Genomic DNA, 25,264 nt, shown 5'->3' with positions numbered 1-25,264 from the left:
TCGGCGTCTTTGATCATTAAATATTGGCAGCAAGATCAAAGCTGCAGCCCAGTGTTCCGTTCAGCTAATGAAAGTATAGCCTTTGCTTTCCATGGCAGCTGGATCACAAATGGATCTATAATCTAGACTTCAACCTGTTTTTAACGACAGCATATAACAGCAGATAAATGTTGTGGGTGGCATCATATCTGTCGTGACATGATTGGTTGAAGTGGCCCATGAAAAGCAGTGACAGGCAGATGGTTCAATCACCTGCTAATCATTATATCAAAGAACCAGCCCTTCTCCAAATAGTTTCCAGGATGACTTCAAACCATCTGATGGGTCTGATTGGTATATTGTGATGGGAAAAAAAAATACAAGTACATACAATTGTACCCGAGTATGGTATTTGAATCAACCAGGCCCCACGAAGGTATCAGTGGCTGTATCCCATCAAAAGTTGGCAGGTGTCTTCCTGAATAGAAGGTCATTAGTAATTCAACACCTGTTTGTATCTACACGCTCCAGTTCAGACCTTAAACAGCACAGCAGATGGTGCCTGAAGCTTAAAATGTGGGGCCGTACTGTAGGTCTGTGGTATGTGCTAGACTACAGATGTCGTCAGAAGTTTATGTGCATGAAAAACCAGAGTAATTTTGGGCTTTTAATAAACTATCTAGAGCTTTACACCACCTTGGATTGAGAGGGTACCAACCCACAATGAAGCCCCTGCTCTAAAATGAACACCGCTATTTGGCCACAATGACAATATGTGTGTTTGGAGGAGTAAAGGTGAGGCTTTCCAACCTTATGCCACTACACCACCTCTCAAGCCCAAGATTACTTTGACATTCCTGCCCATGATGAGTTTATGGAAACTTTTGACCACAGCTATGTATGTATAATCTGTAGTCACATCACAATGCTGAGGAGGCTTTTTACACAAAGCACTCTGGGAAACAAGGCCAAGACTTACCAGTGTGGTCAACTGAAGCATGGAGGGTACAAAATACACAGGTCAAAGGTTAGGCATTACTCCCAAAAACCCAATCATGTTCACGTTTAACTATAAAAGCTTCTAAAAGGCACATTTCCAGAGAAAGTTCCCAAAACACCCAGGAGCTAACGTCCAGGGACTTTCCCCAGGGTAAAAGTTCCTCCAGCAAGTTAAACTGATTAGACTAAAATTAATTTGGGAAATTGTCTCAAATTCTGACCTAACAACCTCAGAAGCTTCGACTTTCTTGTTAGTCCAAACACAAAATCCCCCTGGCTAATTATTTTCAATTATTGTCAGACACTAAAAACAAATTCTGCTTTTAGTAGTGGTTTCTCAGAAATGTAGAGCATTAAAATATTGCAAGATTAAAAAGCTTTTATACATGACCACTTAGCATTAGTTGTTAACACGGGAAGGTTGTCAATCTTCAGAAAATACTAGCTCCTGAGCAAAGACTTATTACATATACAGTTCAACAAAAGGGGAAAGGGGGAAATAATCTATCGCTGGAATTCGGGAACTTCTGGTGGAAATGATAGAGCTCAACAGGTTTCTGCTTCCCAGGGAAATTTCTTTAGTAGAAACCTTAACTTTTAGTTTCAAAGCTTAATGTTACTGAGCAACAATTAGCAAAACAAGTATGAACAGATCTTTTGTCAACAAGTTTAAGAACTACATCTTCTTTAAACCCAGTGCGCAGAGTTGAAGATGCGACTTTATATATGTAGGGGAACTTCCGCGATGTATAGAACTTACTTGGATTGGGCTGCAGTAGCACCTCTGTTTGTTTTAAGATCTTTTCAGTCCAATTCTTGGTGGAGTCGGCACGAGTGATCAGGTTCTCCAAGTGTGGATCCAACTCAGTCTTCTCAGCCTGGCCAAGCTTTTCTTCTGTGAACTAAGAGTGAAAAGCCACAGGTAGATGACACTGATAACAGGCAAACAAGCTCTAGAAGAACAACGACTGTATGAATCTAAACCAGGTCATCCACTGCCCATCACCACACAGTTCTAGTGCCGGTTTGGATTATGAAAACCAGCTGATATTTTGACAGTTTTGAGAGTTGATCATCACATAGCATTTTTACAGAAGTTGGGGTAACTTCATGGGGAATATTCTGATCTGCATGTGCCAAAAGCTTTGTAGGGGTCCAATAGCCACTTCAACATCATTCCAACTTTGCTGGCACCAATTGTTTTTTTGGTGGAATCCATTCTTGTTTGGGCCACGGGCCCACGTCGGTGGAGAGGGACTGCATGGGGCTGATGTTTGGAGCTTTGAGTGAACATCTCAACAGTTATTGCATAGATTTCTATGGAATACTATACCGTAATATCTCTAATAATGCTTAATCTGTGATCATATTAGAAGAAGTGCAACATAATCAACAAGTCACAGATTGAATTACTTAACAGAATGAATTATCTACCAACAAACCACCAAATCAATAGAGTTTGTCACTGTTTGGTTGGCATTCCCAAGATTAAAAGGTAATCCTTGACTGAGTCCAAAGGTTCTCTTCATCTACTTCAAAAGGATGTTCATTAAAAAAAAAGGATCACATGGCATTTTAGTTTTTATTTATACAGAAATTACAGAAAATCTCAAAGGTTTTACAAACCAGTGTGAAAATATCTTAATTTTTAAACTTGTCCTCATGCTTTTCATCCACCGTTTACTCGATCTTTATGATAGCAATTCTATAATAATCAGAACAAACCCACCATATTTTAAGACCCAGACAAATTATCTTAAACCTCAGTTTCTAACTTACACATAAGTTTTTATTCTCACTAACTGGAACTTTGAAGCATGTCTTATGCAATCAAAGATGAGAAGGCCCAGTTCTGCTCTCTAATAACTGAGGCCAAAGATCACCATCTGTGGTATCAGGCCGGGCTGTCAGATGATTTCTTTCATTCAAATCTGACTGACATACAGCGACGGCGGCCAGCTGGACTTCAGAGGCAGGCTGAGGAATTCACCGTCACTGTCACCAAGCAGCAGGGAGAAGCTCTGACTGACAGCAGCTTCATGGGCCAGATCGGTTCTTTAAAAGGCAAAAGTACTGGCAGGAGCTCTACGATGGACAGTCTCTTATTCAGGGCTGGATTACTGGACTCCACTTAGGGCCTTAGGGACTGTAAAAGCCGTAGGTCCACCAAGTTTTAATTAATTTGTGGGTATTTAATTAACCGTTCCCATCCTTTACAGCAGAGCAATTTAAGGACTATGCAAATACATTAACTCAGCACTTTGCAATTTCTAGTTTTATATCTCTTGGAGTTATATCTTTTATGCACCATGGGTGGCTTGGGATGAAACAGAATTTCAGTACACTGTATACTGTGTATACTGCTGTATTGACAATAAAGCTCTTGAATCTTGAATCTTGAAGAGTCAAACTGGGATAAATTTGAGTGTTTATCCAAATACAAAATTTAATCTAAAGGTCTTTAAATTTGCTTATTAAGTTTTTTGCTTGGTCACTGGCACCACTAAAACACAACATCCAGTACTGTAGTTGCATTGTGTCAAAATCTGCACCCAGAAGCAGCACCAACCACAAAGAGACACAGAACAACTACAAAGATGCAAATTCACCACAAAGAGACACACACACAACGACTGAGTCTCTTTCTCTCCCTCTCTCTCTTAGTGTCTCACTAATGGTTGGTCAGACTTTTAAAGTCAGTGTGCAGGAACCCTTTCACTCCCAGTCCGTGAGTCATATATGACACGTGTAGACATGTAAAATACAGAAACAGTTAATGGTTTTCTGGTGTTGTGCAGAGCTGTTTTTTGTTCTTTTTTTATCCCGCTTCCTGCCTTCATTGGTTTCCTGTGTTTTCCCACAATGCACTTGGACAACCTCCAGGAAAGCAGTCTGACCTTGTTGCATTCATGAGTTCATTTTTTCCAATAGGAGCAGCAGTGTGCAGAATAAACCAGTTAATATGCTTCATTGGGCTTTTCTCCTTTTATTGATTAATATTATTCTTAAATGATTTAAAATACATTATTTTAATCTTTGAATTATACTGTGAAAGTTCATATTTGGTGAAGTCAGAAGAGCCTCTGTCTGGATAGGATGAAGTGTCACTCTTCAAATAAAGAAATCTTTAACAGCATAATAACTTAGCAATAAATTCAATGATTTCTGACTAGAAACCCCCCCCCCGAAAAAATGCATTCATGCATTGTTCATGCATTGGTCAGACCACATGTTTCAATCTCATGGACAACATCCAGCTCTAACTGCAGAGTTGGTGTGATGTGGATCCATGTTCAGGATTTTAACAGAAACAGTGAAAATAAGCAGCTGTTGTGCTCAACTTGCTCAGAAACAATGAGGCAACTTGTTGAATTTTTGTTGCGTCATTGAGGCTTTTATGCAGATTAAATTCTATCCACAATGTTCACCAATATTATACAGAAGACCCTTTTTTTATGTGGCCCTTGATGTGATCCCAAACCGACTTCAGCCTTTAATGAAAGTCAGTTTGACCTCCTGCACTGTAGACTATTGTCTTTACAGGTGACAGACAACTGCAACTCACCCACTAATGCCCAAAGGGGATCCCAAGAACCCAGTTCTTAGTCTACGCAGCACTAAATGAACTTGGGTATAGATGCATGTGAATTTACTTGCGACAAATGGGAACTAAACAAAGTGAAGTAGCTTTCAGTTTTCATGCTCTCCAGCTGTGGAACAAACATCCTGAAAATATGGTCAGTTAGTTTGAAACAGGGCTTAAAAACTTGACTCTTTGAAGTGCCCTCATTTTTTTTCTTTTACTTTAATCTTATATTTGCTTCTTACTGTAACAATTCAATGTATCCTGATTATAACGTTTTAAATACAGTTTTGATGTCTTCTCTTTTTTTTGTTGAGTGAGATGGGAGACCTTTTTAAGCTTTTAATGAAAAATGTATCATATGGCTGCCGAATTTCTTACTGAAGCCTAAAGATCCAGTATTGTTCTGCTCATTACCTGACTTGTAGCACAGACTTTATCAATGAATTTCTAATTTTTCGAATGAGGTTTGGTGTACAAGTTCTCGAGAGTGAATGATTTAATGCTGTTTACTGCTGGTGAGCCAGATAAATGAATGAATCTCTATGTTGGGGAGTTGGAGGGGAGCAGGACAGAGTCTGCTGGAGTCACATGGGTGATGCACCCGATCACAGCCATCAATAATGGATCGAGGCTAGACAAACCTTTATCGGCTTACACGCAGCGGGCTGCTCGGTCTGCATGGAAAACACGCCACAGAAATACACCCGTTATACCCACAGACCTCACGAAGAAAACGCAAGGCTTCAGCTGCTTTAATCGAGCTCCAGGCCCAACGGGATGCAGTGAGAGCCTAGCAGTAAATCGGTCCACACATCACCGCCTGCAGTTGGAGGGAGGTCCGGTCTTACCTGCACGGCCCGGGTGAAGAAGACCCCCGCATCAGAAGCCAGTTTTTTCACGTTGAAGTCCATGATGGAGGCAAGCGGAGGCGAGCATACAGGCGGGGCTGTGCTGAGTGTCCCCGCAGAGGGAATCCTCCGGATCAGCTGAGCAGCAGGAACAGGAGCAGGAGGAAGAGGAGGAGGATGAGGAGGACTGATGTCAGGGGCTGTAATCCGCTTCGTGCACGATCGGAAATCTGCTCACTGCCCTGCGCTTAAAGAGACACCGCACCGGGCTGCAAGTCACGACTCCTCCGGTTCCCCTGCAGCGGTACTGAATCTCCACATGACCTCCTCTGACACCTTTACCGGCAGCTGAGTACAAAAGCACTGCGGAAATATCAAATCTGCATTAAAAAACGCCTTCAAAGCGGACCTGTCTGCTTTTCATGTCTTCTCCAGTCACATCCATCATTCAGGGGCGTTTCTACGGTTTTTTGATGGGGTGGCTGCAGACAAAACACCAAAACCTGCAGTTCCTCTAGTGTCCACTAGCGGCTCTTAACAGCGAGCTGGTCCCCATGTTAAAGTATCCAAATAAATATGTTTACGGATATATCATTATTTAGTTCAGACCTTCCCAAAGTGTGGGGCCCGCCCCCTAGGGGGGGCCAGAGCCATGGCAGGGGGGGCGCGGTATGAAAAGGGGGGGGGGACAAAACGCTTGGACACTGCTAGCACGGGGCGCCTACAGAAACGCAAAGCAGGAGATGAAGCATAGCTGAATATGTTTCCAAACCAACTTCATTCTAAGCCAAAGACTAGAAAATATGGTGAAGCATATCTTCCCTTTGGTCTCCCCTGCAGCATTGGTTTCCCCTTCATTGGGTGCACGTGCTGGGCTGTTTAAATTACGGACAAACAGTATCCCACATTCTTGATTTTTAGAATGTCAGAACTACTCCTGACATTTTGGAGATTTTAGCTCTTTATACAGTAAAGTTACAGTGAGAACATTTTTGTTGTAAAACAAAGGGGGGCCTAACAAAAAGAGTTTGGGAACCACTGATTTAGTTGAAAGCAGGTGAAGACTGAAATGTCTGCCTGTATATTTCAGGTTGAGATCAAATACATATAAAATGCAGAGTTTTTTAACTTGCAAAAGGTAAATACTTAAGAAGTGTGCACATATACTCTTAGCACTGGATCCCAGGCCTGGAGAAATGGGGAGGGCTGCATCAGGAATACAGCAAGTTTTAGCCAGTGATCATTATTTAAATCTTAAGGTACAGACAGACGAACTTTACATTACTGTATTTGAAGGTGGTACAATCACAGCAGTTTTTGACTGTGTAAAATATTTTTGTTTGTTTGAATTTCAGTCCTCTGATGAAGATGTTTTAATGCCGATTTATTATTATTTTTAAATAAAAAATTAATTTGTTATAATAGATTTGTAAGGAGTTGCTAATGTCACATATAAGGCAAGCTTCTTTTTCTTGGGCAGACAAAATGCCCCTATTACTGAATTGCAGTTTGTTATCTACATGAGGAAAGGCCCTCGAATTTGGACTTTTCTAAATCAGTGGTCCCCAACCACCAGTCCGTGAGTCGTTTGGTACCGGGTATGAAATTCATGGTTTTAAGGGTTTTTATCGTTAACTCTGTTTCCCTGGCTCTTTTCCCGTGTGTTATGAAGAAATCCTTTTTTTTGGTGCCAGTACTGATTTTATTTTGTTGTATTTATCCGTGACACCTTAAAGGCCAGTCCGTGAAAATATTGTCAGACATAAAAGGGTCCGTGGCGCAAAAAAGGTTGAGGACCGCTGGTCTAAATGTTTGAGGATTTAAAACAAACAAACAAACAAACAAACAAACAAACAAACAAACAAACAAACAAACAAGCAAACAAAAACAAACACATTATTTTTTAAACCACTCCATCTTTATTGCTTTTTCATATTTTTACACCGATGTCCTGGAACTACTGAGATCAGGAAAACGTGGAACTCCAAACTGTCTGGATCCAAAGTTCTTCACTTCAGTTTGGACTAAACTTATCAGCAGTTACAAAACAAACTGAGAACAGAGTGTGGACAAACAGGAAACCTAGTGAATGAAATCTGAAAGGCTTTGCCACACAGCAGTTCTCTCTCTCTGTTTTTTTTTTTTATTATTATTATTATTATCAGTACATACATCTTCATAAATAAAGAACAGTCAAACCCAAAGAATAATGTTGTGTCCAGAAAGCATAAATGGAGACATTCAATGAACAGAACAGGCGACTGAGAAAGAAGATCTGTGCGACTCTAAAGAGCTTTGATCATGCATCAAGTCCTCCTCATATTCAACTTCCACACACACTGAATCATCATGATCATCATGGTGACCGTGAGAAAGCAACAGAGACCTGCACCAATCTGATCCCTGAAATCACACAAAGAAAAACTGTACACAAGAACCAGGAAGCGCGTTTGGTTGGAAAACCGACGCGGCTGATATGAAGTAGCTTAAATCCATCAGTCAGGCACCGCTCATGAGCATGAGGACTGTAACGTTAAACCACAGGAAACAGGACAGCTGGTGATGTGTTCCTTCACTGGCGTCATCTGGGAGGGAAGCCCAGCGTCAGAAGCCTGGTGAATCAAACTGCAACTAAATCCTGTTAACAGCATCAGCGCCACTTTCACCCCATGAAGTGAAGACAGTACTTAATCCCCGTTCCTCCAGCCCCGCTCAGGCAATTTATTAAAGTGGCATCAAATCAATTCTGAGAATTAACGAATCACTGACGTAAAACTGCATTCAAAGAATAAATAAGTGTTTGGGGGCATTACATAAGGTTTAAAAAGAGGAGCCGAGGAAGGGCGATTATCCTCAGAGGAAAAGTCTGAAGCTAAAGTCGCAACTTCGTGGGAACAAACTGTAATATTCTTAAAACGAGAGGCATAATCTGTAAGGACTACTCTTATATTCTGAGGTATTATGAAATTATAGATTTTAATGTTAAGGAAAACAAACATTTCTGAGATGGTTGAAAAAAAAAAAGTGAGAAAAACTGCAATTTTATTGAAATCAAACTTGTAAAAATATCAAAAATGCTCTGAGATTAAAGCTGTTAATTCACTGGATACGACTGATCTCTGAGACAAAAAGTCAAAAAAAGAAAAAGAAATGAAAATCTAATATTGTTTCCTAGGTTTGCTGTTTATTTGCAAACAAAAAAAAAACTACATTGATATTCTGTGAGAATATAAAAATCACAGGAAGGACAAAACTTTAATAGAAATTAGTAAAAAAAATTCTTTTGATACAATAAAATCAAATTTAAATTAAAAGAAAATAAACTAATATGTATTTAGGTCATAAAGTTTGAATTTCTAAATTTGAGATGGAAAAACTAATATTCTTTGATGGTTAAAAACAAAGTCTCTCAGTACACTTCTAAGAAAGCACTGAAGTATTCGTTGAGGTTATAAAACTCAAATGTCCAATAAAAACCTCAGAAAAGTCTTAAATTTGCAAGAAACATTATGAAACAGAGATTACGGTTGTAAAAACCTTTGAAATTTTCCTTTCAAAGTTTTACATTTTTGGAAATTAACAAATAAACTATGGACTATATTTGTCTCCAAGTGTTGAGCTTCGGGTTATTAAAGTCACACTGACCAATGTTAAACTGAGGTAGGAACCAATTTTGCTTTAAAAACTTGATTTAAAGACTAAAGGAGAGAAAATAATAAAAAAAACCTGGAATATCCTCTGACATTAAACTGGTTAGTTTATGATAGAAAATTATAGATTTAGAACCTATTTATTTATTTATTTTCGATTAAAGAGCCACAGTCCTCCATCCTGTACTGTTTGTAGTTCTCGCAGTTTAACAGATATTTTTGAAGGTTCAAAGTTTTTCCTCAGAACCCCCCCCCCCCAAAAAAAACAACAACAAAAAACACACACATCAGAGGCGAGTGCAAGGAGGAGCAGAACTGATGTGACAGAAGATACCGAAGGACTTATTCACAACTTCGTGCTAGAGGAGCAGCACCAATCGAGCAGGAAAAAAGGAAACGAATGCCAACTGTCCTGTTCACACTAAAAACAAACAGCCAGATGTAACCAGGTGGTTTGTGGCGTTGCCAAAGCTGTTGGGTCTTACTTGGTTGGTTCTGCTAATGGAGATTAATGTAATTAAAAAAAAAACAAACAAAAAAAAACAAAAAACTACAACAACCTGAAACTGCAGTTTAGAAATAAATAATTACATTAAGTCTGTAAAAACACTAAAATTCTTTAGAATTATCTGAATTTGGAAGTTTCCACCTACTAAGCTAAAAGCAACTTTTCGGAATTGAGATTGACATATTTTTTTTAATTTTTTTAATAAAGTAAAGTTTTAGTTACTTAATAAATTAAGAATGCCGTTTAAAAGAGGAAATTCCTGAAGTCATCGTTAAAGCTACAAGACGAAAAATGCCAGTGAAGGAACTTTTTAAACTCAAAGACATCTTCAAGGTGCCCTGTGGAGGTTTTTCCTTTCTTTTTTCCACCACTAGGGGTGCTGTTGAGCTAAGAAAGAACTCTTCCTGGATTTCTGATTCAGGTGTTCAAGATATTCAGCTTTTGAATGTTTATTGTGAAACAAACAAGTTGACCTTGGGATCTCCACAGGGCATCTTCAGGGACACTACAGCAAACAGAGAGGAGAAATTCAGAGTCTGGTTGTTGTTAATGTGTTTAAATGTGTTAAAGTGTTAAGTTTAACCTTAACCTGGTCAGCAGGGGTGGGGATGAAACATGAAACTTAACCTCCCTTCCTTCTGGATGACTAAACCTTAATTTGAAACAAGTCAGATGTGATTTTCTTTTTTTTTTTTAAAGATCCCATCACCAGTGTCGAACATACAAGTGAACATGCAGTTTTATTTTCCTCCCCTTAGCTTTTCAAAATAAAACTGTTTGATTTAAGTGAAGGAGTTATTTTAGCAGCAAGCTGAACGACCAATAAACATGATGGGCCGTCAGGTGTCCTCAAAGGATAACCGTTTATCTTCCAACCTCCTCTCTTTTAGTATCATCTGGACCACTGGAAGCACCAGGGAGTTCAGAGGGTTCTGGGCTTTTAACACCACAGAGAGAGCAGTACGAAGCATCAAAGCTCTAGTAAAGGCCAAGTATGTGGACACGTGAGTAGACCTGTAGAGGAACTCCAAAGGCTTTCCATGAGCCTGCGTTTCCAGGTGTTTAGGTGTCCAGCTGTACTGGATTATTGTTGTTTCATTTAATTTAGTGTTGCGCTTCCAGAAGACTCAACTCTGTTAATAATGAAATGAAAATTGCTGAATATTTTACTGAGTTGAGTAGAGAGCTGTACTGACACTGATGGAGATTCTCATCATGTAGAATCGCTGAATGTGACACCACTGAGGTCTGGCATTGCACAGTCCATGTTTAGTGCTGTAAAACAAAGCATGAGAGTCGAGGTCTGCATGTCTGGGTCTTTTTTCCATTAGACTTCTATAATCTGACTTCACAGGAGTCACCCCCTGCTGGACATTAGAAGTAACACATGTCTGCCCAAAAGGCTATGTGAATCTTTTGATATGCAGTATATGTCCAAGTCAATTCACCCAGAGCCTGTGCAGGGATCATTTCTTACTGTCTGTCATTAGTAGCTCTTTGTTTGTATAGAGGCTTTATCACTTTGTATCCGGAAGCCTTAATGTCCACATACATTTGTCCATGAAGTGTATTTGCTTTGATTAATTTCACCTCCCTCTTAGTTTAAAGCTCACCGCTGCTTCCAGTAAGAGTTACCAGATAGGTTAAAGGTACTTTTTTGTTGTAAGTCTTTGTTTAAAAAGAGTTTAAAACCTAAACAAAAATCACAAACACCAACAGAATGAGAAGAAATTACTACGTTGTTATGTATGGACCTGCAGAGATATCAACTCAAGTTTGACTTCTATACAACCAGAAGCCTTTTTCCCCCAACCCAAGAAGCTGCCCCCTGCTGGTCACTAGAAAGAATGTAGGCTTTATAATGTTAGAAAAAAAGGATGCTACACTGGCCGACTGCACTTTTTGGTTCAAAGTATTGCACAACAGTACAGCCTGTCCCCATTAAAACCTCAGCTGATATCTCTGTAGCTCAGCACACAGACACGTTGGACATAATGTCAGAACTGCTGTTCCTTTACAGTCTGTTGATACCTTCAGTTAACTTTAAACTCATTTTAAAAGCTGGAATCTGCAGTTTGAGTACCTTTAAGACGGGAGGCTGAATTACATGTGAATGCTCCTTTAAAGAGTTTACAGGACTGCTATGAATGATTCTGTGTATAGTTTCTTAGCACTGACTGCAATCAGCCAGACCTAAAGAGATTTAAATACAGCGTAAAGTCATGAGTGTTTACAGTTATATTATAAAACATACACACAGTAAAAGGATGAGACCCACACATAATATTTACATATATAAACAAAGAAGTCCATCACAGAACCGCGAGGTCTGCAGCCCGCACACTTAATGGCTAATATTCACTGTACATGTGTCCCACGGCTCCGCGGCCTTCGCTAGCACGAGCGAGTGTGAGCTGAGGCCTCCGACTCGCCACGCGGCCTTTTTTTTGTTCGGTTACCGACAGCGAGCTGGGGGCGGCTGGCGCTGCCGTCCGCTGAGAACCGAGCATCACTACGGCTGTTTTGTTCTGGTTTAAACCTTTGACACGCAAACACACTCACACTCACACTGAGAAATAACAGTCACCCAACCCCACAAACCTGTCCCCAACAGAAGAGATGTGCAGCAGAGGTAAACACCCTCACGACAAAATACCATGCACCACGTCTTAAGTTCTATGTGTCAAATATCAAACTGCTGTGAGGAGGGTCAGAGACACTGTTCTAACTCTACAAAAGAAGAAGAATTATAAGAATAATGCACACAATTGACCCTTGTGGTGATGATGGTGGGAGGGGCCTCAGGTTGGTTTTCTGGATATTTACTGGGAATTTCGGCTCCCTTGGCGTCACCCTCTCTGTCCAAAGTTTGCATCCTGTCCGGGATTTGTTTCCATCGGGTCTTCTTTGAAGTTTTCACAGTGCTCCATTACTTTTCTGCAAGAAGACAACAGTCACAGGTTGGAATTTTGACCAAGACGTTCTTAATTCGTAAAAAATATATATTTATCTAATTTATTTCCATGGAAATCATCTGTGAAGCCACATCAGCGTTAGTTTCTTTGCTGTGCTGGGAGCTGGTCGTGACTGATGGGCTTTATTTCTCAGCTAGCGTTAGTTTGACTCAGGAAAGATCCCATTTTTAAAAAATTGAATTACCATCTATTAAGGTAATGGCATTAAAGCACCTAACAGTAGAAAAATGTCACCTGATACATGTTTTAAAAAAAGTGCTTGTGATATCTGACCTGCTGTGTTTGTAAGAAAAAAATACAGAAATATGTGATTCAGCCTCAAACACTCGGTGATCAGCCCCAACAACTCTTATCATCCTCTCTGCTGAATGCAACAGAGGGCTTCTAAAAGCAGGAAAATGAGGCTTTCTGGCTGCTGCCCAGCCTCTGACTCAGTTACCACATCATCATACAGTTTGTTCACAGAGCCGTCAGTCTCACCGGGCCATGTCCTTTGTGTCCGGATGTGAACTCTCCAGCTCCAGAACTTTCTCCAGAAGAGTCATTCCTCCTTCTTTTATCAGCAGAGGACAATACTTGCTTGCTGCAGAGTAGGAAAAATGCAAATGGAACAAGTGTGAGATTCCCAGAGAGTGGCCTGGATAGAACATTAGGCCCAAAAGAAGAAGGTAAAAAAAATAAAAAAACAAAACAAAAAAAAACAAAGCAGTTTGGAGACAAGTAAACAAGTAAAGATAATAGCCATGTCCAAATTCATAGGCTGCATCCTCCTGAGGACCCGGCCTTCGCGGTCTACGTGGGCCGGGTCCTCAGGAGGTCGGGTAGGCCGGAAGTGCGCGGCTGTGAAATTGGACGGTCTAGCCTTCTGATTTGCGTCATTGCTGTGTCGGTGGAGTTTAATAAACTCGGCCGTCTGCTCCTTTCTATCTAAAATATAACAGGACACTGATGTAAATTCTCGATCATCTCACACTTCTGTTTGATGTTTATTCAGATGTGTGAAAACTATAACTTTAATCTCAGCCAAACCGATTTACTTAGGAGGATGCAGCCCATGAATTTGGACACCCCCAATGTTTCACATATACTAAGTTATTCTGGTCTGTTAGGCAAGTCAGGTGACATATAAACCCTTCAGGACAGCTTTAGGGGTAAACGACACACGCTGCGCTCTCAAAGCCTCTTGATACTCACGGTAAACTGACACCAGGTTGTAAAGAGCCCATGTGGCCCAGTGCTGACTGACAGGGGAGATGCTCTGAGGCAGCAGCCGGAGGATCGGTTCGAATGACCTGAGAGAGGACCGTCGCTTTGTTAATACATTCAGACAGGACAAGCCACCAGCGGCTGTGGAAGTTCACTGTAGAGGGGAAACGGTAATCGATCACCTGTAGTTGATGTTGCGCCGCGAGCTGACGTCCCAGCTCTGGATGGCTTCCCACATCTTCTCCATCACCATGTCTCTCCGTGGCTCCTCCATCTTCCAAACCTCAGGCCCGTCAAACATGATGTGCGACAGCACTCCACAGGCGTTGTACGACACCTCAATCCCATCGGCCTTACTGTCCAGCAGGTTACTGCAAAGAAAACAGACGGAGAAGAGGACATGAAGAGGCTGAGAGGAGAGACTGTGCGGACCAATAGTAACCACCAACAGAGTCTCAGTCCAGGTGTTTCTGCCTCTGGTACCTGAACACTGTGATGAACTGTGGGGTGAGCAGCTGTGGCCTCAGAGCTTTGACCTCAGCCACGTTTCCCAGAAGACCCAACATGTTGCGATGAAGCTCCTGCTTGTCTGGAAACTCCTGCAGACAGAAATCATACAACATGAGATGAAAACATTTAGAAATGATGGCACAGCGAAATTCTCCATGACGATTGCAGAACTGTATAGTCAAGTGATAATTGTATCCCCTCAAATCCACTCAGTGTTTACAGGTGAAGACAAATTTCAGACCAAACTTACAGCAGAAAAAACCCCCACAAAAAGCGAAAATGTAACTACTCTTTGAAAGGAACATAAAAGCAAAATAAAGGTACACACTAAGTTTAAGGATAATGGTGAACTTTTTTTTTTTTAAACTGTTTCCTCTGACACAAAATTAATTTTGACAGAAATATTTATTTTAGGCTTTTTCAATTATTACACTTATCATCACCTTAACAGTGTGTGGACACGAGCTGTACACGAGTAGTGAAAGAAGGGCTGCACTTTATTTTATACTCCTAACAGCTCCTTTCATGGTTTTGGCTTTAATAAATAAAAAGCAATCGTTGTTCTCGAGTCATTTCTTGTGAATCGAGCAACTTTCTATATCAGTTCAGTTTCTATATCAGTTCTGAAGAATAACGAGCAGCCTGGCTCATCTTCATCACCATAGACACAGATGGGTGCAGCCTGGACTCACCTGCAGACACTCCAGGAACAGGCTCATGCCCCGACAGTTCAGGAACATCTGACAGTTGTCGGGCGTCTCGTCTGTGATGTTCCACAGGGCGCTCCAGGAAAACTCCATCACCTGGTCACACTGAGACACACACGCAAACACAAAACATCTGCTTTAAACAACAAAACAAAATAAAGTATAACTGAATAAAGGTTAGTTTTCATTTAAACGATGATGATGAGGATCTGTTTCCTGCTTCCAGCAGGTGGAAGTGTTATGTTTTCAGTGCTGCTTGTTTACCTGCTTCTCACCAAGAATAAATAAAAACAACAAAAACTGGACTTCAGGAGATTTGGTGGAGCACAGACCAAAGAAGAGACGCTGTAACACTGTAACACCTTCTCAGTCATTATAAATGTCTGGGAATTTTCAAAATTAAATACCTCCACATTTGTTTCACTAAGAGGGAGACTATACTACATTCAAGGCATAAAATGCTACAAACACTCTGGCATATCAATTTAGTCACATGATTACTGAGCTGAGTTTAGTAATCATGGTTTTAATAGTAAAGCAGGGCTCATTTTGATGTATACAGTAATATTAAAAATAAGCATGAATATTTCTCTAAAATGAGCCAGTGTCACTAGCCTGTAGGCCGTGAAAAGATGATTAAACAGGGCGCTCTTAGTGAGAGAGAGTGCATCGGCCTTTGTGAGCACTCTTTCAGTTTCTAAAAGCCACATATAAATCTGTAAAGCACTTAAACTCACCATTCTGTCCTGTAACTTCTTCTGAATTAAATTCAGCATTGTCTGAGAATGAGAAAAGAGTCAGGAATGAATTTATCACCTGTATAATCAGCAGCTGATTTCAGTCAAAATGCAACACAAACATGAGAAAATGCAGCTTTGCTACAGAGAAACAATCCTGAATCCACTTTGAAGATAGGACATCAGCAACAGACTCCTGAAGGCTACTTTTACTATAACGTTTGCTTTAAGTTATCGTAAATCAGACTAAATAATGCTGCTACAGCCATATATCACACCATAGATGTAGTACAATTTTAGCATGTTAGCCCATAGTGAGTGCGATGGCATGTTGGTATAAAATTCAAATTACAGAGCACGTTCTTTTTCCAAACATGGCTAAAGCGCTGAGATTGGATCTGAAATATCTGCACTGCTGTCATCACATGCTCTCAGTGTGTTCACACAGCTTTCCTCTGGGTGCTCTGGTTTCCTGCCACACCAAAAATAAGCTTGTTAGATAATAGGAACTCCTGCTGCTGACCTTGACTGGCAGTAAGTAACAGGCCTGAGATCTGAAGCGGATCACCGACTTCTATACTAAGGAGGAAATTTATCCAAGACTTTCCAAGGTTTCTTTACCCTCACAAATCCCATCTTGCCCACAGCCTCCTTATGGTGGTTGTCCACCTGGCAGACCAAAGCATTGCAGAGGTGCACGGCGATTCTCTGGATGGACTCATCCTGCCGGGCCGGCTCCAGGATCTTCAGCAGCAGCTGGTTGACGCGGCTGTACTGGAACTCGAGCTCCTCTGGGATGCTGAAGTTGCACAGAGTCAGGCAGCAGTTCCTCTGGACCTGGTGAGGAAACAGGAACTCACAGATTCACAAATCAAATGTAATCGAAGAGCGTGATTCTAAATATATGATGGCCTTTGTTAATAATCAACTGAAGGCTAAGATGCATAGTCAAGGTTTCCTATCAAATAGTGGACCTGAACAATTTCTGAGCCCTTTCTGATCTCACAATCCTGCCCCCAGTTCTGAAGACGCCGTTTTATACATACTTCAGTCCTACAATAAAAACGCAACTGAAGGTTTTAGAGCTTCACATAACACAAAATCTGCCCTTCTGCTTTAATTCTGTTAGAGTGGCCACTGACCATAACACTCTGCTCAGCTTATTTATGCAGCAGCTGGTTCATGGGGATGATATCAGACTTACAGTGACCTCCTGGTAGTGCTCCATCCCATTCAGCACCACCTGAATGACTTCCCGCCGTAACCGCACACTCTGATCGCTGCGATACTCGGTGTTGGTCAGGTAGAAAAGAGCGGCGCTGCCCGTCACCTGGATGCTCTTATCGTATTTATGACACTTCAGTGCTGCGATGACAAGCTGCAAACAAGGAAACAAAGGTTTCAGGGGAGGAATGAGAAGCAGTCAGGAGAGATGATCACAGGAAGTCATTGAAGGAGAACTTTAAGTCCTACCTGCAGAGCGCGGAGCAGCTGGCTGCAATGTTGTATCCTGGCGATGTCAAACAGCTGATTGATGGCTCTGTGGGCGAGCTCAGGGCGAAACTCTGTGTAAGCCTCGATAGCGTTCAGGACCTGGTCTTCATTCTTTGATCCAGTCACCTGAAAAAGTCCAGAAACACAAAGATTTAACCAACAAAACAAACCTTGAATAAAGCGCTATAGATGGTATTAATCTGCAGTTCAGCCTGGTGTGATCAGCTGAAAGAGACCCAGGTTCAGGTACCTTATAGGCAGGGATGTGCGTCACATTACAGAGGGTGGTGTCGTACAAGCCCAGAAACTGCAGGGGCCTCTTCAGCTCCTGGAAAGGGTAGATGCTGCTCTTGCACGGTTCAGTGCTAATGGAGAGAAAAACACAGCTTGTTAAGAACCTCATTTATCATCTGAGGGTCAATAAAGGGAGATTCCAGCCTCAGCTCATCGTTACCCACCTCGGACGCCCCATCGCTTCTTCAAAGTGTGGAACTGTGCAGTTGTCTAGCATGATGTGACCCGAGATGTCCAGGGACATCAGGTGTACCAGACGCTGGACGATGGCCGTCAGGATTTTCTTGGTCATCTTAAACTTTGAGATCCGCCTGCTCTCCTGGGAGATGTCGAGGTGCCTGAAGGAGGAGGGAGTGTCATCAGTGACTATTTTTCAAGTGATCAGTGGGCATACAAGGGGAGCTACACATGTATTAAAATGACAACATGCAAACTGCTCTCAGTTTATCACAGTTTTTTTCCTTCTCTTGGCTCAGGATGATGTCACCAAGGAGGGATTTCCCAAATATGGTCTTCTAAGGTCCACCCACTTGTGTTTACGAGGGGCAGCTAATCAGAAGAGGCTTGGAATAAATGGGGAGGAGCTGAAGCAGGTTGTTTGCGCTTGAAAAATAAAACCAGGACCTGAAACTGAGCAGAAAAGTTACCTTTAACTTGGACTTCAGTAAAATATATAAAAATATTCTAATAAACGCCCTGCGACCGACTGGCGACCTGTCCAGGGTGTACCCCGCCTCTCGCCCTATGACAGCTGGGATAGGCTCCAGCACCCCCCGCGACCCTGGAAAGGATAAGCGGAAGCGAATGGATGGATTCTAATAAGCGTCAACCTAAAGTTTAACAGCAAAATATGTATGAGGACACTATAAATGCATTACTTTGCCTACTGGCCACAGATTTATGTGCATTTGCTCCCCAATCTATAAACAAGCTTAATGACATTTTACAGTCCAGTACCACCAAATTTTGTGCTTCTTCTTGATCACTGAATATAAAATCTTTACCAAGTCTTTCATTGAAGATTGAGCCATTTAGCCAAAATGACAGGGAGTCTGTTTTGACAAATACAGATGACACTTTAAAATCTAAGAACACTGCATCAGGTGTGAAGCACAGCAGTGGTAGCATGATGTTGCATGGCTGTTTTGCTGCCAGTGGTACTGCTACAATGAAAACCGACTACCTCCAAATTCATCAACTTTAAATCAGCATCTAGATGGCTTAAACTTAGACATAGTTTGATGTTCCAACAGGACAGTGATCCCAAACACATCAAAACTGGTCTTAGAATAAATAAAGCAGGCAAACATTAAGCTTCTGGAATTCCCTTCCTGCTTAAATGCCAGAGTTCGTGCCAGGACACCAAACAATTTAAATGTGATCAAATATCCAGCCAGAATTATCAGGGAAGCTTGTTGATAGCTACCAAAGCATCTGGTTGCTAAGGACTCCTCAGCAATTTGCTAAGGGACATTTAAATATTAGTGGAGATATATCTTTTAACCCTGTGTGGATTAGAGAAAATCCAAAATAAAATCAAACTTGTGCACTCAGTTCTTGTTTGTTTGTTTGGCTTTTTTACAGCCCTTACAGATGTATGAGGTACAGTCATTTCACAGAACAGTTTAAAGATATCATTAAAAGCCCAAGATCCCCCATCATTCATGCCCATGATTACTTTATGGAAACTTCAGTGTCTGATGAAAGGTCTCCTTTTACCTACAAGAGATGACCACAGCAGATAGATCTGAATTTTTGATTTGGCACTGATTTTCACACTGGTTGCCCTCTTTGACCCTTCTGTGGATTTAGGTCTCCTCCCAGTCTTGAACCAGACATTAATACTTTTTATTTGATGCGATAAATGAACGTTAACCCCTCATCCCCCATCCCACAGAGCTTACCTGAGATTAACGAGCTCCAAAACTGTGCTGATCAACTCCTCGGATAGGTCCACGTTGTAGAGAACAAGAGAGGCCAGTCTGTCCCTCCACTGGGTGAGAAAAGATGTCCCCAGTAACTGTACATTGGACAGATCTAGCGAGGTGAGCGACTTCAGGGGTTTAAGCAGTGTCTCGGGGTCCAGCTCTTTCGGCATGCCACCCAGGTTGAGCAGCCTGAGCCGGTTGAATCCCTGGAAGTTAAAGTCTGTTTCTAAAGCATGCCGAGAGGCGGGGCTCTCCTCCTCGTCCTCGTCTGTGTCCTCGTTGCAGGCGAGTGGGGCGCCGCACTTCCTGTAGAAGATGTTGCTGCAGCCGAAGAGACAGAGAGACACCAAAGTGTCGCGGAAGCAGGACAGTGCTTTCAAGCTGCGGGACGACAGGTTGTTGCAGTAGGTGAGGTGGAGCTCGATCAGGTCCTGCACACAAAGGCAGTGATTAGTGGGGCCAAGAGAAGAAACCACTGACATTAACTTCTCACTGTCTCTATATCATGAAATTCCTGTTAGACGGGGTTTTCCCAGGCTTGAGACATGAATTCTCTCCTTCCTCCAGTTTTGTGCATTTACTTCAAATAATTAGCATTTTTGATGATAACAAGGTCAGAAAAATACATCAGATTTCTGTTAAACAAGGCATTCATTCACTTGACTTTACACTCTAATCGTGCTTACTGCCATGCAAAGCCTTGTTCTGAGCTCATGTTTCCTTCACACAGGCTTTATTTGTGCGGGCCACCAGTGAGGACAATGCCAGTCACACTTAATTTACTAGCAAACATTTCCCTCAGTCCTATTTTGAAAATTCAGTTGCTGTCAGCTCTAGCACTTCGTGTCTCCACTGGCTGGCTCTCTGGGAACGTTGCTGCTGTGCCAGTCCTCAATATAAATCCTCAGAGAGGATGTCATCCAGCAGTCAGACTCCAGCTCCTCCATCTTGGACTGCAGCTGCTGGTGCTCGCTCTGCAGCCTCGGTTTGTTTAGATTAGAAGCACATAGACCACTTCTCCACCTGCTGCAGGTTCTCCTTAAAGTGACCCACCACCAACTACAGTCAAGAAGGTAAAGCTGGAGTCTGTCCAACAACAGAATGAGAGACATGGGGAATCCTCATTTTATAGCTGCATGTTCGGCATTTTTTTCCCCAGCTTTTTAGTTTATTAATAACCTGTGGGTGAAACCTCATGGCAGATCTGAAACACAGGGACACTGTGTGATCACACAATAGCAACCCACCAATCACAAGTTAGCCCCACCCTAAATCCTCCCTGCTTTGATGCCCTTTTTCACTCTACTTTTCTGAATTATGGTCCCATTAGAGTCTGAGATCATAAACTCATCAGGAAAGTCTCTACTGAGGTCAAAGGTCAAGTAACAAACAGATTTATACACAATCAGACTTGTTTTTAAAACCAGGGCAGTTCACATCAGAGGACACAACACTACAGTGGGAGCTGAAAATAGTTTTTGCTGTTGTTAGTCTTTTATATGTAGTGTTAACACTATTTAGGACAAACAGTCCAGAATCCACACACAGTAACACTGTGATCCAGGAGGGGAACGAGCAGCCACGTCTCCATGGGACACATGAAACTCTGCTCACTGTGCTCCCTCAAGCTCGTCTATCTCAGTGCCCAAGGTTGTGTTTAATGTTTTGCTGCTGTAACGCAGGAATTTATGGATAAATACAGTTTATATAACTTCATCTTATCTAAATTATACAGTTTTTTTCTGCTTAGAGACATTTTAGGAGAATTCCCTTGTCCCTTATAATTTTATTTAAATCTGATTTGTTCAGTTTTGTGAGAAACCCACTGCAGGTGTAATGCCTGAGACTCCCCATCAACTTTTAGAACTGAAGAAACCTTTTGGATCACAGGCGAGACATCTTCAAGAACCCACAGGAAGCTCAGCTGCCTTAAACTCAAGCAGTTTAAACTATCCAGTGTTTAAATGTTAACACTCCGTCACATGTTCTGTCAGCTACACCATCCACCTTCAATGCAGTTTTTCTTCCATGATTTCTGATACTTTATGGATAATTTATCTCAAAACAGAGATTTTGTTTTTTAGAATAAGTACCAACCAGAAATTAGAAGCAGCACTGGCTGAACAAAAACAAATTTTCTTAATTTTTGGTGGGTTTCGATGGTCATATCTCCTGCCAAAAGCTTAAACTGGTGTGGTTACTCTTACCACCTTGTTGCCTCCCACCTGTTTTTTGATGGCTTCCAGGTCTCTGTCACGGACAAAGTCCTCTCTGAGCTGCACCCGGGTCAGTCTGGTGCTCCGGGGATCTGAGAAGAGCTGGAAGAAGCTCTCCTCTGGTTCAAAGTTACTGTCTGTGTGGACCAGTTCCATGTACCTGTAAAAAAAACAACAACAACAAAAAACAATTAAAAGTCCATGGCTACTGACATGACAGGCTGAACCCTTTAGACTGTTACTCACGTGTTGACCAGCTTGTCGCAGATCTCGCTGGGGAGGAAGATGTCTGAGCGCAGGCACAGCTTGTTCCTGAAGCCCTGGTAGCACATCGTCTTCTTCAGGTTCCTCAGGCAGAAGACAGTCGCCAGAGTCATGAGGCTGTCGGGGTTGTCTCCTGCTTTGGCTGCCATGTTCGCCTCTTCTTCTCTGGCTCAGATCAAGACGGGGCAGTGCAGGGGACCTGTGAGGATAAAACGAGTGAAGCATTTCTAATGAAACAGAAGAAAAAAAATAGTTCCCTTTTCTAAGCCTTTAAACCAGAGAACATGTTTGATTTTCCCAACTAAACAGCACCCAAATTTACTCAGTAACAGCTGTAAGAGACAGATCAGTTTAGCCTCGGATCGCTCGTGCAAATAAATTCACTGGAGATTTGTGGGCTATTTCAACCCATAAATATTCAGGCAATAGAAGAACTACTTCCTTCCAAAGTATGACCATAATGATCCCACCACATACACTTTACTCGGAAAATTAGGTATATTTAGCAAGTAAATTTAGCATTTTTAAGTTACGGTCAGGGTTTTTACACTGCTCAGAAAAACAACTGGCCCACAAGTAATTTAGACAATGAATGCGGGGAATCACATGAGCATTTTCCTGTTAATTTTGGCCATTTGATTAAGAAAATTGGTGACTTTCTTTAGGCGGAAGGCCAAAGCGCTTCTATGTGTTAGCAACCTTGGTACTATATTTGATATATCAGGTAACTATACAGTTTTACAGATAATAACATTGTTTATTCTAGAAGCCCTATGTTATTTTTAGAGCAATTCGAGTGGTGTGCTTGCAACCTTTTAAGCCTTCCTCTTGTGGTGAAATGATTATCATCAGAGCTATGTGCATATGCAAAAACATTTCTTATTTCTTATCAAATAGACAAGCAGACTGCGCCTGCAGACCTCGACCAACGCTGAAAGTTAACTCCACTCAAAACTTGGTCCCGGTCCCATTCATGACACAATAATTATTTAAACACTTATAATCATATTTTTATAGATGCTGACACTTTTATTTTGAGTTTAATTGGTGAAAATCACAATAAACAGAAGTACTTTGATCGTGAAACTGCTATTATCCCCCCAAACACACACAAATTTTCTGTACTTTTTACATTAACATCACGATTTTTTTTACCACCATAACCTCACATTGTGACTGCTCTGATCACTGCTATTACAAATGTTAAAATAAGATAATACCTGCCACTTAGCATTAACTGCTGCCTGAAATTGAATATATAACCAAATTATTTTTTGTAAACTCCACTGAAGGTTCAAACACTTAATTCTGCAAGTTGATAAAATACTTTAAATGCAAAACTTTTCTGTGGCATAAGTTGGGAGCTGAAGTGAGCTGTCTGCCTACAAACTCGCTGAGTTTTTGTCCTGTCAGTTAAATGAACATGTTTCTGTTAAAGGGCCTAACTCCTGTCACACAGCGTGTTTACACTTATTTGCATCTTTGCATACATGTTAGCATTTTACTTCTAACTGCTCTGTACCTCCTAACATTTTCTATAAACACATTTTTCGTGTTAATACCAAAAGGTGATCACTGCTCCTGTTGGACTGAAGCCAGAGGTCCAGCTTTCACTGTTTTTTTCTGTTGAGTTAGCCAAACACTCACACAGCAATGAATTCTGACTGTTACCAAGTTAGCAAGCTAGCTTAGCTAGCTACCTACACTGCAAAATAATTCCCTTTAACATCATTAACGCTGCGAGAAAACACACAACAGTCATGAGTGAGTCTCAACAGGCTCAAACGCCGTGGATGAGCACTTGTTATTCAGAGTTTAGTTATAACTCGGGTCAGCAGTGGATTTCAGCGTCTGCATTAGCTCAAAGCTAACGATGACTTTCCCCCTGTGCTACGACGCTAGCAGACTTAGCCGGAGGAGCTAGCGCAGAGCTGTGCGTGTGTGAAGCCGGGATCCGAGCGCAGGACAGCGGCATCTGAGTACCAGGCTCCCCCGCTGGGGTCCTACCTTAGCTCTCGCCAAGGCTTCGCGTTCTGGTAGTAGCGACAAACCGATAATTATCAGCAGCCTTCACTCATCTGATTTTCGATTTCGCCCGATGTCAACAAACAGGCTCCGCCTCCTGCTACTTCTACAACTCTTCTTCTTCGTCGTCTTTTTCTTCTCCGAGGTCGGTGGCATCCAGCAGCCAGGTGTACTTCCGCCAGTGGAGTGAGGCTGATTCCAAATCTGCAGAAATACTCCTATAAATATGAATATCCAACAAAGTAATACATTAAACAATACCAATAACGGTTCATTATTAACCTGTAAAGTTTACAAATCGCCACAAATAAAAAGATGTTTATAGTCACACATACTATTTGACGTGAACACCTATTTAAATTCTGTTAAACCCAAGATCGTTCGCAGATTAGTCCTTTATTTTCTTGCCTCTCAGCAGCCATCTTGGTCATCCCAGCAGTTCTTTTGAGTAATGGATCAAAAATCAAAATTAGACTCACCAAGATATTAAAAACAAACAGGAAAAAGGTAAATGTATCTATATTCCCTTGTATGGAGGACGAAATCTGATGAATTTTTAAAAAACAAAAACAAAACAAAACCTTGTTTTAAATTTTATTTGTCATTTCCACAAAAATGAGAAAAACTGACTTACCTTTGTGTGTGGAAGACCTAAACTGCCACATGTTTAAAAAACAAAAATCAGGACTATGAACAAATGCTATTAAATAGGAAAAAAAAAAATGAAAAAAGAGAGAAAGTACAGGTATTACTCAGTTAAATAATTAATTTCCCTTCCTTCCTACAGGAAAATTAAAAGCAAGACTGAGATTGTTGCAAAAGAATAGCGCAAAGATTTTGGGTAATTAGAGGATGCTGTAGTGCAATTATATAATAATATGAACACTACAAAAAAAGCTTCTTCTTTAAAAAAAAAAAAAAAAGCAGGAACCATGGTAAAAGATTGAGTATTAATGTAAACATGACACGATACTTGAATTTCCTGTTTACGTCTATCTTATTTTTTTATTATTTCCTGTTTACTTGTTTGGTGAGATTAGTGATGCCAGCCTGAGTGACTTTCATCGTCTGTATTAAATCTGTATGTTTTACATAATAATAAAATGAATAAATATTACTGATTGCATGACAACCTCCTCTAACTGTCCTTTGGAAAGGATAATCGTTTCAGACATTCAGCATGCTTAATAGTTCAGAATCAGACTGTCGTTTTTTACAATAGTCTGTTGTTTATTATTCACAAAAAAATACAAAAAATTTTCACCATGATTCATGGAGACAGTGTAGGATTATTTTGATTTGCTTCCTGATGTATGTGATGTATGTTTTGTGTCTGTA

General features: G+C 41.2%; 2 protein-coding genes across 4 annotated transcripts in view; both read right to left on the bottom strand.

Annotated features, from left to right (window-relative positions):
• sh3glb2b (SH3-domain GRB2-like endophilin B2b) overlaps positions 1-5,788 on the bottom strand; it is a 44,227-nt gene extending 38,439 nt beyond the window's left edge. For 2 of the 3 annotated variants that reach the window (XM_084934527.1, XM_084934529.1), the window contains exons 1-3: positions 5,413-5,783; positions 1,739-1,880; positions 959-970 (exon numbers count right to left, since the gene is read on the bottom strand). In XM_084934527.1, coding sequence (XP_084790653.1) covers positions 959-970; positions 1,739-1,880; positions 5,413-5,475 — 217 coding nt within the window. In that variant the 5' untranslated portion in view covers positions 5,476-5,783. Of the gene's footprint in view, positions 1-958; positions 971-1,738; positions 1,881-5,412 lie in introns of all 3 variants that reach the window. The other variant, XM_084934528.1, reaches the window with a different exon arrangement.
• Positions 5,789-7,308: 1,520 nt separating this feature from the next.
• zer1 (zyg-11 related, cell cycle regulator) lies at positions 7,309-24,108 on the bottom strand. The gene is made up of 16 exons (XM_084934526.1): positions 23,909-24,108; positions 21,884-22,100; positions 21,647-21,797; positions 19,398-19,852; positions 17,658-17,831; positions 17,450-17,564; positions 17,179-17,325; positions 16,910-17,083; positions 16,327-16,542; positions 15,706-15,747; positions 14,954-15,073; positions 14,235-14,350; positions 13,934-14,122; positions 13,740-13,837; positions 13,026-13,128; positions 7,309-12,507 (listed from the first exon to the last, which is right to left on the bottom strand). The coding sequence occupies exons 2-16, from the start codon at positions 22,048-22,050 to the stop codon at positions 12,420-12,422; spliced, it is 2,355 nt and encodes a 784-aa protein (XP_084790652.1). The 5' UTR covers positions 22,051-22,100; positions 23,909-24,108; the 3' UTR covers positions 7,309-12,419.
• Positions 24,109-25,264: the final 1,156 nt, after the last annotated feature.

The sequence above is a fragment of the Perissodus microlepis genome, chromosome 7 (genome assembly GCF_051167445.1).
Source record: "Perissodus microlepis isolate ML-2025 ecotype Zambia chromosome 7, ASM5116744v1, whole genome shotgun sequence".
Taxonomy (NCBI): domain Eukaryota; kingdom Metazoa; phylum Chordata; class Actinopteri; order Cichliformes; family Cichlidae; genus Perissodus; species Perissodus microlepis.
This window is presented reverse-complemented; position numbering and strand designations above follow the sequence as displayed.